General features: G+C 34.5%; 1 protein-coding gene across 7 annotated transcripts in view; it reads left to right on the plus strand.

The window, feature by feature from the left end:
* The window catches only part of LOC111505218 (uncharacterized), a 110,621-nt gene that overhangs the window by 31,525 nt on the left and 62,078 nt on the right, over window positions 1-17,018 (plus strand). Inside the window, exon 1 of one of the 7 annotated variants that reach the window (XM_074177964.1) lies at window positions 8,207-8,379. The exons of the other annotated variants lie outside the window; for them this stretch is intronic. Within the exon in view, the coding sequence (XP_074034065.1) occupies window positions 8,326-8,379 (54 nt within the window). The 5' untranslated portion in view covers window positions 8,207-8,325. Of the gene's footprint in view, window positions 1-8,206; window positions 8,380-17,018 lie in introns of those variants that run through there. 7 annotated transcript variants of the gene reach the window in all.

Consider the following 17,018-nt stretch of genomic DNA (forward strand, 5'->3'; position numbering starts at 1 on the left):
TGGATAACATTATAGAAAATACACACACTTCATTCATGAATTACGATTTTGCATGATCTACACATTCATGTATAGAGTTTCAAATTGATTACTTCCTTCCTTTCTTTGGAAGATTATCTCATCCCTTTTTTGTATCAGATGGAGCAGTAGAAAGCCAAAAACTTTCATTCCCAAAAAATTAATCACTCCTAAAAATATAACCCCTTCAATTCAAATAAGATTCCTCTTGGCTGGGATTAAATCAATAGGTGAATGAATGTCATTACGATGTCATCGATGACATAAGCAGATCAAGCTTATTCCGTGACATTCAAAATCGTAATTCATGAATGAAGTGTGTGTATTTTCTATAATGTTATCCAATTTGGTACTGAAGAGCCTTAGGGCAAGTGTCTTAAGGCGAAACATCGGTGTATACCAGTGAGGGTGACAGTGTTCTATGTGAGTACAATTTATTACCATTCATTCAAAGTAGAACTCATGTGAATGATATCTGATTCTTATTCCACAACAAATGTTTGAAATACAAACTGAGTAGAGAAAAGTATCTTCTGTATAATTCAGTGTTCATATAGAAGTATTTGTTACGAAAGAATTATTTTCTTTCGTGTAATTCAATGTTTATATGAAAGTAGCTGTTTCAGGAGGACTCTCTTTCAGTTTGTATCTGAAAGTTACTTCTTTGCATGATCTACACATTCATGTATAGAGTTTCAAATTGATTACTTCCTTCCTTTCTATGGTCGGAAGTGAACATCGTTCACTTCCGACTATGTTTAATTTGATAAGCAGATTCAAAGCAAAATTAAATCTCTTTTCAATTAATTTGGCTACAGAAAATATTGACCTTTTCTCCACAGTGAACCATTTGAAAGAGGAGCTCGATATTGCTTCTGTTAATTATTCTGAATACCAAAATACCAATCTAAAATTCGATGCTTATCACAGTCGTTTGAGAAGAGATTTTAAGACTTTGAAAGCAAAAAACTATACAATTTTTTATAAATCCTGCTAATATTCAGTTGAAACTCGTTGAACTGTAAAATCACGATACGTCAAAAAACCTTTCTGCCAATAAATTGTCTTCAAAAACACAAAATTCTTCATAGGATTTTGCAGATTTCTGGAAATTGGCACCAAAAACAGAATTTCCAGCAATAACTGACCGGGCGTTACAGTTTTTAAGTAGTTTTGGATCAACATATGTGTGTGAAAAGGTATTTTCAGACCTTAATTATGTAAAAAATTAGTACCGCACATCCTGAGCAACATGTTTGAAACATGTTGTTACTATCAACATCGGATTTGTCGCCTAACATAAGTCAAAAAAAATGTTTTTCTGTTAATCAGCTGACGCCCCCATACGAACGACTACTCTCAGAAGTTGAGAAACTTGGGCGAGCTAAGGACTAACGAGCGAGCTAAGGTCTTACCTTTTGACGTGTGATTCCTAACACGGTAAATTAAATTATTAAAAGACAAACAATGGCAGAAATCACATTGATTGTAACAACGACTTACCCTAGATTTAGATTTGAGAAGATACATACTTGAGTTAAATTTTCTTTCTTTATTTAGCTGCTGAATTTTAGCTTTAGATACTCTCTGTTTGTTCATAATATTAACTACTAAACAAAAATTTAATTTTATTTCTTAATATTGGGTTTTTATTGCGCATGTCCTGAGAGTAACTGAAATAGGAATTGTCAGTGGCCCGTCGTGAAGTCTGAATTCACCTTTTTAGCACGACTGTTAAAACGGTTGAGCAGCCTTGGTCTAATCACTTCTTCAATGAATTCAATGATTAGTTTCCACGTAACCATTTTCCAAAAATGGAGAAATATTGAAGTTCACATGAAAAGAAATTAGTTATTCTGTGAGATTTATTAGTAAACTATAATTTAAAAAAAGACATTTTGCAGTTGGCACTATTTAAATCGTTATGATTATGATTCCAGTTTATAAAAAAATTTTAATAAGGAAGTAGTAGTTGAATATTACGATGATTGGTAATTTGTGTTAATCAACAAAGAAATAATTTTCAACTACCTTCTTTGAGGAACTTTTATTTCGATAAATATGAAGCGGACCATTTTTTCAAATAGATTTAAATTATTTATATTATTATTACACACTGTAGGTATAAATTATGCTTATAGTGGAGCATTCTTGAATACAAATATACCTAACAGATTGACAAAATAATAACCATTTTCTTCAGTCTTGCCTAGTCAGATAAAAACTGAATTTTAAAGTATATATTGTGTTGGAAGCTGTTTAAAAAACATTCATTTGAATGTATATGTCTAATGTCCTTTTTGGAAGCTCTGCCAATTGTTACAATTTTCATAGTATCATTTGAAAATATCAATTATCATCAAACTGTTGAAAAAATGTTCCCGTTCTGCTTCAGTATCGATAATGATGGCTCCTCTCACAATGGACCTAAAAAAATTCAACCGCGATTTGTTTTGATATTGAATATTTTTGATGAGTAGAATTTGGAACCTCTAGCGTGGAATGAATATATCGAAAACACTTTTCCCTCATCAGTCTTCTGATGATGATCACTTGGTTAGCGAAATGTGAGGCAAATGTGTTTTAAATAGAATAATTTTTTGTCGATTCCTCAAATAATAATTATAATACTGTGCGAAAGCTATTTTCTGATTTTTTTGAACGTGGCCTGCAGGGTTTTATGCCTGACGTTTCGTCTACTACCGCGGTAGACGTTATTAAAGGCGACGTGGTAACGGGCGTAGTCCCCGAGTTAGTGCTCGAGTTGTTGTTTCCGTTGTTTTCAGCGCATAAATTCTGCTTTGGAAATAACATCGCCTTTGATAATGTCTACCGCAGTAGACATTAGACCTGCAGACCTCGGCCGAAAAACCTGGAAAATAGCTTTCATACAGTTATCCCCGACCGTGAATGTTTACATTCAATAATAATACTTTACTTTTATTATTTACCATTTCTACAATCACAAATTTTGTAACTGATGATATAATATACATTAGACAAAACATAAAATGTGCAGGGTAAATAAATGGTAATCCAGTTCAGATGTCAGTTGTGTACTGTTTCTGTTCTTCCACCAGTTCCAAGAAAGTTGTGAATAACAATCTAGGTGAATGATTTTAAACATACCCTATTTGGAATAGGGAGAAATAGAACAGGAGAGTAGTAGAAAATAGTCAAAAGTTGAAAAGGAAAAATGAGGTGTTGAGAAAAGTAACGAAATAGAGAGCGTTTTAGGTGCTAAGATAGGTTTACTGAATGCTTAGCAAATACTTTTCAAATTTATGGCTAAATCCTTTTTTTGGGTGAGGATTGTAGGAGAAAGAACGGCAGTATATTTCTTCGGAATGTTTTTAGATTGTAAAAATTTTTTCTTGATGAATTTCAGTTTTTTGTGTAAATAGGGAGGTGTACTCGACGAGAATATACAGGGTGTTTCAAATTCGATCCTCACCATTGGGATCTCGGAGACTATGAGAGATACGAAGATGGTTAAATTGGGGCAAAGTAGCGTATGCACCCGACTAACATTATGCCGTTGAGAAAGCTCAGAAATTCCGATTATATCCGGAGATATAAAAAAAAATCAGAAATTTTGAAAAATGGTTTTTATTTTTTTCTTGCTTTATTTTTCGAAGGATTCGAAAATAAATTGCACTTCCACATTGCCACTTTTTTTCTGCTACATTATGTTGTTTTCAGATTTGCTATCCGTCGTTTCGTCTTCCGGCCACCATCATCAACTTTATTTTTTCTTATGGGCGTTACATTGGATTCTTTCTGTTTTGAATAGAAACAGATTTTACCTTTTCAATGATGTATCATAAGTTATCATTCTTTTTCGAAAAAATTGAGATATTGAAAAAAATTAATTCTTATCATAATAGGCTTTGACTTTGATGTTTCTAAATTTGATTTTCAATTTGTTACAATCAATGACATTTTTTTATTGTACAAGTCATTGAATTTTTGGCGAAAAATGGCTTTCACGAATGAAGAAAAAAGATATGTGATACAAATTTATTACAAATACGATAGAAACAGTGTTGGGACATCGGAAATGTATTCAAACTTGTATCACGAAAGACGACGATTACATCGAACTATGTTCAAGTTATTGGATCAAAATCTCACCGAATTTGGTTCGTTTAAAAAGCCGATGAAAAAATACGAAGACAGAATCAACAATCAAAATTTGATAAATGAGGTGTATATGAGGTAAATTAGGCATTGTGTCCTTTTCAATAAAAATAGAAATTTGAACAAATAACAATATGTAATTAACTAAAATGTGAAGACAAAAATAAATCACAGCAAATTTTGGTCTTGTTCATGATAACACAACTGTGCCCTTTTTCGAATATTATCCACTGCACGATCAATTTTTCTCCTGCTAAATCTTCTGAACTCTCTAACAATGCTTTGTTGAAGGTCTTCAATATTTTGATATTTCCTCTGACCATAAGCTCTATTTTTCAGTGTACTCCATAAGAATATATCCATAACACTCAAGTCTGGATACCTTGCTGGCCATTTCACCGGCCCATTATCACTGAGTGTAACAAATTGAAAGTCAAATTTAGAAACATCAAAGTCAAAGCTTATTATGATAAGAATCAATTTTTGAAAACTTATGAAACATCACTGAAAAGTTGATGATGGTGGCCGGAATACGGATTTAATTTTCGGACGATAATTTCTGAAACGTGCGGACGGACGTTGTCGTGGAGCAGGATCAGACTTCTTTTGTTGACCAGTGCCGGTCGCTACTGACAAAATTTTCGGTTACATTTCGTCGATTGCCTCGCAGTAGGACTCTGCTGTGATGGTTTGACCCGATTGCAGAAAGTTATATTGAATCACACGAGCCTTTTTTGATGGGTTTTCGCCTTTAGGAAGTGCCTGGGTGACTCATCAGTGTCTAATCACTGTCCTGCACGTTTCCTGTTGTCGTAAATGATCCTCTTTTCATCACATATTTTGAAACAGCTCAATATCAACAAGGCGTCTTGCCCTGATGAAGTGCCCGTCATCGTACTTACAAAGTGCGCAAATGAATTCACACCAGTATTTTGTAGACTGTCTTACAAGAAAGGGATTTTTCCCTCTGGTTGGAAGATTGCTCGCGTTTAGCCTATTCCCAAAAATGGCAGGAAACATCTTCCACATAACTATCAGTGATATCAAAAATCATGGAGAAAGTCGTCAACAACCGCATCCTCAACTATTTGGAAGGCTTCAACATCTTGAACGATCGCCAATATGGCTTTCGGAAACAAAGATCAACCGGCGACCTTCTATCGTATGTCACCCATATTTGGAATAACGCAATCAAGAAACATGGAGAATCAAGAGCTATTGCGCTTGATATTTCTAAAGCCTTTGACCGTATGTGGCATGAGGGTTTGCTGGCCAAACTTCGATGCTATGGCTTGTCGGATCATTTTTGTGTATGGCTCTTCAGCTTCCTGAAAGAAAGTTCCCTGCAAAAGTGGCCGTCGATGAATATCTCTCGAATACTTTCACCATCAACGCTGGTGTTCCCCAGGGATCCATATTGTCTCCAACCCTCTTTTTATTGTCTATCAACGACTTATTGGACCAAAAAAACCATTGCTTTGCTGACGACAGCACACTTGTCTCGTCATTCTATTTGGATTCCAGAACATCGGCTACGGAGGCACATCTTCATCTGCAGCAGGAGGTTGCATATCTTAATGAAGATCTAGAAGTGATTTCGAATTGGAGTGAAAGTAACCAGGTTCAATTCAATGCCATAAAAATCCAGGAATCGGTTTTCTCCAAGAAGATACCAGTATGTCTTGGCACAAACATGTCGCTGGAATTGCAAAGGCTGCTTCTCAAAAGCTCAAAATACTGTTCCGAATCAGAAAACTGTACATACTCCAGCAACTTTTGATGCTTTATAAAGCTGAGATCAGACATTCTTTAGAGTAATGTTCTCATGTATGGAGCTCTGCCCACAAACATACCCTGAAGTTTCTGGCTTCCATCCAGAAATGAGCCATCCGCCTGATTAGAGACGCGAGCATCATGTGCAAACTTGATAGCCTGGAACATCGAAGAAAAGTTGGAGATTTGTCTCTCTTCTATAGATACTTTCACGATATGTGTTCAAGTGACTTGGCACATTTGATTCCAGCAATAGCGGTACATATCAGAAATACGCGACAGACTGTGGCTGCTCATCGTTTTGAGGTTTAACTCTGCACACCTCAAACTCCACTGTTTAAGAACTCTTTCATCTGGAAAATTGCGTTTATGTGGAATAAACATCCTAAGAACGTTTTTCCAAATGGATTTAATCTCCAGCGATTCAAATCCAATGTAAATCGCTACTTTCGCACAGGCACTGCCCTGATTGCGCCTTAGGATTTTCCTGTAGTGATTGTGTTTTGTCCTTAAAAAACACACGTGACGATCCGATCCATAAAAGGATCTTTTTGGTTGCCCAAAAGCACAGAATTTGAAACGTGGCGATTTCTGTCGATTGTTCAAATCGCGGACAACCAACTTTTCAAGCTTTTTGACCATTCCATTACGTTTTAAACCATTAAAATTCGCAAGGAAGCTGACGCCCAGTTCTTCCGCCTTCCTACGTACCGTTTGTGACATCACCAGGGTCCTCAAATCCTCGTCCTGGATTACTGTAGGTCGACCACTTCGGGGCTATCTTTAGCCCGAGATATTGAACTACAAAAATACATGATATTGTAACGGACCAAACTTTTGAAAAAACTCAATATGTATATAAATCGACGAGTTTAGTGTTTCCTTTTTATGGCTGGTAGCTTCACCTGTATGTATGTATGTTTGTTTGTAACTCTCAAGCTCGGGATCTCTATTGACAGAATTATCGACATTATTGCTTGATCTATTCGCGGAAAGATGGCTCTGTACGTAATCTCCTTGATATTTCTTGATCTATTCGCGGGCAGATAGGTTGTTTAAAAAAAAATCAAAATAAAAAATGGATTTTAAGAATTATAAGTGTTAACGAAATTTTCTAATACAATTGAAATATTCAGATATTTAAATATTTTCAATTACCCGTGATTTAGTACAGAAAAAAATTTTGAACGAAACGGACATTTCAAAATCTATTTCGAGTATTTGAAAGCAACCCAGAATATGGATTTCAACAATTAAAACGTTATCGTAAATGGTACACCTAAAAAATTCAGTGACTTAAATATTTCAAAAAATCGAAAAATTAGAATTAAGGGGCTTGAAATACATATCAAATCAAAAGATTGATTTGAAAAATTAAAATAATCAATGAAAAAGTCCATTAATATTTTGAATGAAACTTCAAATCAAACCATCAAGACTGAATCGTTTTTTGAAATTATTACTGCAAATTTTCTCTTTACTTCGAAACAAATTTTACAACTGTCCGCCCTCTGTTGGAGACTTACTGCATCTCATTATTACTATAGAATTTAAGACCTCAAACTTTATTATGTTGTTTGAGAGAAATTTTACATTCGTGCGCCGTCTGTTAAAGATTCATAATATTAGTGACTGGAACTTAAAAAAAAAATTTGACAATAAATCGGACTAAAAAGTGAAAAATAAATGTAGTTTAAAAAAACTAAAAATCAATCTTTTAAAGAACATCGAACTAAAAAGTATTTTTTTTTAAATAAGCTTAAAACAATAACTAACGAAAAATATTAGTATTATTGTAAAAAAGGCGTGGGCGCTTTGTGCAATATTTTTTGTATATCAAACGCCCGTCGCTTTTTTTACAATAATTCTAGTATTTTTCGTTTGTTATTGTTTTAAGCCTGTAAAAAATATTTTTAACTTTTTAGTTCGATGTTATTTAAAAGCGTGTTTTTTACTTTTTTTTAAACTATATTCATTTACTATTAACATTCGTTGCATTTTTTGAACTATACATCTGACCTTTCATCGCAGTGCGTTGCAATTTTGTTCAATAGTTTTCCAAAGGGATGAGTCACTGATACGGGAAAATCGATGTATCGAGTGAGTGAGTATCCGCTGGACTATATCGAAGCCTTCGTTGCGTCGTCTGGAGATAACGAGCCGGGAGTAATTAAGGCGAAATCGAAGGCGCATGGCGTCGCGGCGTCGCTCTAGCGTCGATCAATTCGGGCCGGCACTGACTCTCCGCCTGCTCTTGTGTGTATGTGTGTTGCGAAACGATTTTCGCAAAAAATTCATGGGAAATCGACGACGATTCAAAGAATCTTTGCGGGCGATTGATATCGAGAAAATGTAGTGAAAACGCGCCGTGAAGTGTGAGTTTCCTTCGAGAAAATGCAGAGACATTTAGGGGAACTTCTCATGGACGAGTGCCCTCCTGACCTTAGGGTAAGGTTTTCGCAGGAAACGTGGAAATTTCCAATCCCTTATCGTTGATTGCACATTTTAAGTAAAATTTCACAGTTTTCAAAATAAAATTGAAATCTTTTTGGAATGGTATCATTTGCCAAGTCGACTACCCACATACGGCAAAATTGATTTTATGTCATTTTTCTAAAATACACGAGTAGGTTCTTATTATTTCAATACCGTTTTCTTTTTTACCACTAATTAGAATAAAAACCAAACTGTCTATTTATTATAAATTGCTCGAAAAAGTATATTATTTACTGTTTGAAAATAATGATGACTTTAGATGTAAAGGGTAATGTAGTATTCAATCAATAGTTATTGAATATGTAACCCATTATGCCTAATATTACACCATTCACCATCATTTATTTACTTATCATCAATCTGGGTATGTTATAAAAAATGGTGGAAATGTCAGTAGAGCTTATTGCAAATGTTTTTATTGTTTTTTTAGTTAAAAAAATAAGGCGAATGTTCAAATTTTGCGGGCTACATACATTCGATTAGCGAGTTTTTATTTTTTATATTGTTCACTCGTCTCGAACATATGTTCACAGTGAGAGGCATAAAATTTAGAAGTTTTTTGAGTGACCGGCGATTTTCTGCTATCGAAACAAATGAATCAAACAATTTGCATCAAATTTTATGTAAAAAAAATAGAATTAAGTGGTAAAAAACACTTCAAATGTTGACAGTGACATACTGTGATTGTACTCTGAGTCAAGCTTTATACAGAAAGTCGAGAAGATGTGAACGAAGACGCTCGTTCTGGATGTCCCAGCACATCGACAACCGATGAAAATTTTGAGAAAGTGTAGAAAATTGTTATGGAAAATCGTCGAATCACTATTAGAGAAGATGCTGAGGATGTCGGCATATCGGTTGGCTCATGCCATGCAATTTTTTCGGAAATTTTGGGCATGGAGTTCAACCAAAAAAAACCTTCGCATGAGCATCACTCAGAAATTGTTTAATGATGTCAACAGCGATTCAGATTTGCTTGAAAGGATCATAACTGATGACGAACCATGGGGATGTGACATCGAAACCAAACTTCAGTCGTCCTAGTGGAAAAACCCAGGAGACCCAAGACCAAAAAACACGCCAATTTTAATTAAATGTCAAGGTTCTGCTCACTATGTTCTTCGATTACTGTAGCGTAGTGCATCAGGAGTTCTTGCCACATGGTCGTACGGTCAATAAGGAGTATTATGTTGTAGTCCGGTCAATTTAGACATTCGAAGCTACCTAAATTCCCACCGAACTGAAAATCAGTAAGATTGTTTAAAATATGATTGAAAATAAAATTTGAAAGTTCCCCGTCTTTCTTCTGTATGGAAAAAATGTTATTCAAGGTCAAAGGTCAAAAAAATTAGTTTTTCGCGATTTTCAGCAAAACGGTAAGTTTTATCATAAAAATACCTCGGACAAACATTTTATATCATGAAATTATCTACAAAAAATGTACTAATACTATTTTTCCTAAGAGCCACCGTTTTTGAGATATAATGATTCAAAAAGTTGCAAAACTTGTAATCGTCATAATATGCACACCTTTCCACACAAGCTATGAGGTAGTGTACTTAGCGCGTTTTTTTAACGTGGTTTTTCCGGTAGGCCTTTTCCACGGGTCAGTTGTGATCCTGTTTATTTTGAAACTATTGCAAAATAATGGATATTAGCAGAGATTGAAAAGATTAAAGCAATTTAAGTTTAAAAAAGTAGTGAAATTTAATCGTCCGAGTCGTAACTTTCAAATTCTTCTACTTGTTCTTCTTCTTGATCTTCTTGTTCTTGTTCGTCTTGTACTTCTTCTTCTTGTTCTTCTTCGTCTTGTACTTCTTCTTCTTGTTCTTCTTCATCTTCATCCTGAGTACATGTAAACTGCGTTAATAGGGATGTATCGCATGTCGCCTCGTTGGAATCAAACGGATCCTCCACTGTTGGTGATTCAATATTCGAGCACGACCGGTCTTGACAATGTGTACATGCCAGAGAATAAAACAGTCCGGCTTTTTTGCAACCACATTTAGCACTGCACCCCTATTTGTAGTTGCAAAAAATTGTGTTCAGCAGTTTTTCCGGTGCAGGTGTTGACCAACTTCCAACCCCAGTCTGTAGGGTCTAGCTGATAACCAAGCCACACTTGAACTTGGTAATATACCCGAAAAAGATGTTAATTAGCAGCCACTGAGGTTGGAGGAAAATAATTTATTGTACTTGTTTTTTACTTTTGGTATTTTTAACGAAACATCTATACTCATCCAAGCAGGTAGTTTGTTTCGGAGCTCCATACATAGAAAGAAGAAAGCGAATGCCGTTAGTGATAATTTCTTGTCGAGTTGAATTACTATTTTCAAACAGTATCTAAATCTAAATTTTGTTTTTCAAACATTTTGAAAACTGTTATTTTACCCCTCCTGTAAAATGCAGATGTCATTTTACCTGATATTCTTATGGTTATAACGTATGTATATTTTATATTATAAGTGTGAGTTACAATGACCGATAGAAAAATATTTTAAGATATATCACAACTACAGAGATGTATATACGTGGCGTACTCATGCATATTATGACGATTACAACTTTTACTTTTTGAATCGTTATATCTCAAAAACGGTGGCTCGTAAGAAAAAAGTATTAATACATTTTTTGTGGATAATTTTATGATCTATAATTTTTGTCTGAAGTATTTTTATGATAAAACTTACCGTTTTGCTGAAAATCACGAAAAACTATTTTTTTTGACCTTTGATCTTGAATAATTTTTTTTCCATACAGGGGAAAGATGGGGAACTTTAAAATTTTATTTTTAATCATATTTTGAACAATTTTACTGATTTTTAGCTTGGTGGGAATTTAGGTAGCTTTACTCTTATTTTTTGGTCTAATTTGACCTGACTAATTGAAGTTATGCGCCGCTTGTGAGAAGCTATACGAAGAAAACGTCCGGTATTGTGGAAAAATTCATGACTTCTGCATCACGATAATGTACCTGCTCATTTGTCAATGCTTCGTAATTTTTTGCCCAAAAACAACACCGTAATCAGGCCTCAGTCACCGTATACACCAGATTTGCCTCCCTGTGACTTCTTCCTGTTCCCTAGATTAGAAAACCCATGAAAGGACGGCGTTTTACGACGATTGAGGAGATGAAAACCGAATCGCTGAGAGAGCCCAAAGACATTCCAAAAAGTGCAAATCAGAATTGCTTGGAAAAATGCTGACACAAGTGCCTTATATCTGAGGGGGACTACTTTGAAGGAACAATATAGAAATTGATGAATGAATAAATATTTTTTGTGGAAATTGATAGTTCACCTAATTTATTGAACAGACACATTGAAAATTGTTGAGAAAAAATATTTCAGTTCCTTGAACTAGAGGCATTATTTCCTTGTAAAAGCTATTACGACAAAATTTTTTCGTTTGCTAAAAACTGGCGCTTTAAATATACTTTGTTTTGTAGATAAATATCACTTTAGTTTTTTCATCAAATTACTCAAATTTCCGTGGATGAAAAGTAGGGTTTTACATTAATTTTAAGTAAAATAATGCGAGTATCTTGTTGAACATTTCCAATAATTAATTATAGGTACCATGGATCAAAATAAAATTGTTTGAATATATTCCAAATTAATTTTTTTTAAGTTGAAATTAATTATATATATATATATATATATATATATATATATATATATATATATATATATATAAATTTTAATAAACATATATCTATACCTTCGTTCAAAAATCGATATTTTTCATTAGATTCTACCTGTCATAGCTAACAAGTCAGTTACGTTTTCTGTGACATGAATCGTGAATATAAATCATATGCAAATACCCAAAGCAGCTACGGACCTTTCACATTTCTCAGTTATTCATCAAAACACAGCATGTGCCACGAATATTTGAATACCTGTTTCATCTACAATCTACACACTACACACCTACCATATATAAAAGTATTAGAACAGAAATCTCACAGGGTTGTCACAATCCAACAGTTTATGTATTGTTGTTGATAAAGGTTGTGTTTGAATAAATAACACAAGGAAACAGAGTTTTTGTTGCATGAAATACTATGACTAATATTAAATATTTTCGGGGTGCTGATTTTAGATCTGAATAAGAAAAACGTGATTTTCAAGAAAAAAGTATTTTAATGAATAACAATCATTATATCAATCGTTATATTTATAAAAAATATTTTACATGATTTTTTCCCTGACTTGGTTCACAAGGGCTATTTTTGATGCTTTCAACGCTATAGTTTTTGATGGAACCGTTTCCTCTGTTCCCTCAGATCTCGAAGATTTTCAGGGAAATGGTCCAAGTAGCTGTGTAGGAAGTGTACCTTGATACTCAGATTTGGTACAACCAAGCTGCTGGAACTGCCACAATATCGTGTTATTGTGATCAGCATAGCTTTCATCCTTTTTGTTACCTAGACAATTTTGTGCAATCCAAACGAATCTAATTCTAGACATTTTTTCAATATTAGTCATATAACTATCAAAGTTTTCGTTTTTATCAACCTTCTCATTTGCAGACTCATGTTATGAAACTTTTCAGAGATGTATTCAAAAATATCACCATCCTCATCCAGAACTTTGACAAATTGTTTCATGAGCCCTAATTTGATATGCACATTAATTTTCCCCCAAACCATAACTTGCCTGAAAGGCCAATCCTTTTGAACTCAGTGCTGAGACTTGGCTCAGAAGTCCCACAGACAAATAAAACAAGAATATTTTGCATACATATAGTCAGAAAATTCACCATTTTTACATCTACACATATGAGCCACTTGTGTTCATTTGATTTTTCCCCATAACGGAAGCCCCCGTAGCATATTCTTCTTTGACTTTAGTTGAATCGGTAACGAACCCAGCTTATTGCCGTTATGCATAAGCACACATTTCAGGCTACGTTTAGAGAAATCAATAAATAAGCGCCAATCATTCGGCTTTTATTTGTCTATTTCCATTGTTTTAAATAAACCTGGAATATGTGAACAATAAACTAAGTCATCATCTTCAGAAAATAATGTTAGTAACTCGCTCTCTTTATGCCGATAGTACAAAATTTTTGTTTCTTGAGTTAAAAGTTTTCTTTGTTTTAATCGAGAAGCTAGAATCTTCGATGTTTTCTTAGAAAGGCCAAGGTCCTTGACAAATGTGTTGATCTCTTACTCTAAGGAGTTGTTGATACTAAAACCTGGTTCCGCAATAGGCAAGCTTTCAAATTCCATCGTGAGTCATTTTGCTATTTGGTAAGTAGGAGATCCAATAGCTGACACGATGGGGCGCATTGATTTTCCCAGTTTGTGGATTTTTGGGAGGCAAGATAGTCTTGAAACCGTTAGGTTGGAAACTTATTAGTTCCGTTTCAGTTGAGGGGTATGTCGTCGCATTCCTTGACGACGTCTTCTACTTCGGTAATCATCTTTGGTAACGGGTTCCTGGATAATTTCGCATACACTCCGTTGATGAGAGTATTAACCCATTCCTAGTAGTCCGATAGAATTACTTTTGTTACCTTTATCGGCTTTTAAATAAAAGACGTCTCAGTCTTTTAATCGCTTGATAAGTTTATTTTCGTTTTTATTATCGTTTATAAAATGTTTCGGTTTATCTGTTATCATGTTCCTGGTTTGGATTCATTTTTATCAAGATGACGGTTAGGAATGCATTTATGGTTCAGCCTAGCACTACAGACGATCCTTATAACAGGTCGAAATAGCACCGTTGGATCACTTTTGGGTACTGGTTTCATCAGCATATTCAATGTTAGATCTCCAAAAACATTTTAAATTAATTGCAAGACTCGCCTTGAAAGTTCCAATTCATTTATTCGATTCTGACTTATTCCTTTGAAAGTACGTTCATGCAACAATGTTGAGTAAATAAACAAATCGTGGCAGTGCCCGTTCGAAAGAATCATGAATGAGGATGGGAACTTGTCAGCCAGCCATTCAATTATTCTGCTGGGTCAGGGGAACGAACTGTTGCCGGCAATCCAACTATCCATTGTTTGCGATTGTAACGAAATGAGGGAATTTTGGTTCATGTGAAACTGATTTTCTTTTACCGTGTGAAAATACATACTGCTGAGTGATAGCGTAGTGCTTCCTCGGTGTCTTTATAATTTTTTCAAGGATCATAAATTATTCATGTGGAGTCGAAACAATTCTGGGAAGTGTTCATCATTCGAACAAGAGACAATTCTAATTATAGTAAGGAGTAAAAAGTTCTTATCGGTACGCTGTAAGATAGAAACGCATCAGGCGCAGTTGAATTGAAAACAAAAATTATGAATTTCACTAGTTCGGACTTCCATTGTCTATTATATAAAACATTTATAATATAATATTAAATATTTCAATTCTTCTTTTTTAGTTGTTTCAGGGATTTCAAATCATTTTATATAATAGACAATGGAAGTCCGAACTAGTGAAATTCATCATGAAACATTGTCAATCACCTTCAAACAAACAAAAATTATCTTGGGCATATACTCGATACCGGCACACTTATAATGAAAACTGGCGCCCCTGCTCCGCACGGGTGCAATGCTGATACTAAATATAAATTCACCCACCGGAAATTTAAAAGTGATGATTTTGTTTAATGGATGCGCCATTTTCCCCGGTGGCTGGCGCCCCAATGCGAATATTTAAAAATCCTGTCTTATTGCCCATTTACAATATAAAACGAACCTACATACAAAATGTCACCATCGAAAATATACTGGTATGGATAAACAGTGATGAGAAGGTGATTTTCATATGTAAACGCACCCCTTTTACCCCCAAGGGGCTACGGAGGCTACCCAGGTGGAATATTTCAAAATCATTTCTTAGTGTGCATCTAAATTGAAAAACAATTGTGCTCCTGGACCAGACGAACTAAAAACACAATTCATAAAGCAATACCGCCTTTAATGTTCTGAAGAATTATTTGTTCCACAGAACTCAATGTGTGAAAGTGGGTAAAGAAAAGAGTGTGAATCGTGATGTTTCAATGGGAGTTCCACAGGGAACGGTCTTGGGCCCTATACTCTTTTTGATATATATAAATAATATTGCTGATATTACTAATTTCAAAGGTCGTCTCATATCATATGCTGATGATACAGCCATAGTGTATAGAGGCAAAACATGGAAAGATGTTTACAGAGATACAGAAGAAGGCTTACATAGTTTACAAACCTGGTTAAGCGATAATCTTCTTAATTTAAACATCTCGAAAACAAAGTTTGTGACTTTTTCTCTTATAAGCAGTCATCAGCCAGATAATCAGAAACTAAGCATTCCGCCCCATGCTGCATAGCAGCATGGGGCGGAATGTTCACTAATATTTTGGGCAACGTACAAGTCACTCAAAATACAATTATTAAAATAATATTCAAGAAACATAGACGATTCGATACAAAGCAGTTGTACAATGATACCAAGTTATTGAATATCAGAAGTTTATATGCCTATCACTGCCTCATCTGGATGTATTCCAACCTGTCTTCGTTCAGCATCAATAAGACAAAAAACACAAGAAATGTTGAGAATCAAAATATTGATATACCTCTATTTAGAAAAAGCCATACCCAAAGAACACTTTTCTACTTTGGACCCAAGCTATATAATGCAATACCTCTAGATATAAAGCAAACACGAGTTTTTAGAAATTACAAAATGCTCGTTAAGAAATGTATTGAAACAAAAAGTTCCTTAGTGATATACTTATTGCAAAACATGTAAATACTTGTCTTCCCTTCAGTTTTTCGAAACAAATAACTACTAACGAAATATCCAATCTCCAACCTGTAGACACTAATCATCAATTGTTTAAATACTAACACAAATGTATTGTTGTAATCTGTCGGAAAACTTATATAAAAACTAATATGTATACCATGACGAAGTAGGAATAGAGCACAAAACAAGCCATATTGCCCTTAGGTGACTATTTCTGCTTTGAAAAGGTAATATTGTATTGAAATTGTGATGTAAATGTTTTTGAAGATGAATAAATCTGAAATCTGACCTAAAGAACACCTATATACCAAATTTTAGCTTCCTACCAGAACGGAGAAACAGAGATGAGTGTGTGTTGAGCTTTCGCATTTATGAGTATAGATTATACCATTTATTATCACTGAACTACGTTTTCTTCGGGTCATTAATTGTGGAGCCTTCTTTATTTATTTTACAAGGATTGTTTTTTTCATGGTTAACGAAAATTCACTAACTTTTTGCTAATACGAAACATGTTCAAATTTCTTTTTTGCAACGAACAAAATAAATCTCATTTCAGACATCGACATCTGAAATGGGACCCTCAAGTAAAACATGTAGTGAAAAATGAAATGCACCATAAAACATTGTCAACTATCTTCAAACAAATGTAGTGAAAAAATTAAGAGGAATGCTTTTTAGATTCAAATATATTGTTAAGTTTTTCCCCGTGGGTTGACCAATAATTGACTACACTCTTAAAAAAAATATGTTATTAAAATCTGTTATTTCCGTTAATCAGCTGCCGCCCCCATACGAACGACAACTCTCAGAAGTTGAGAAACTTGTGCGAGCTAAGGACACTGAGTGATCA

This window comes from Leptinotarsa decemlineata, unplaced genomic scaffold (genome assembly GCF_025532065.1).
Source record: "Leptinotarsa decemlineata unplaced genomic scaffold, Ldec_3_MD MMD2_tig00003335_RagTag_RagTag, whole genome shotgun sequence".
Classification (NCBI taxonomy): Eukaryota; Metazoa; Arthropoda; class Insecta; order Coleoptera; family Chrysomelidae; genus Leptinotarsa; species Leptinotarsa decemlineata.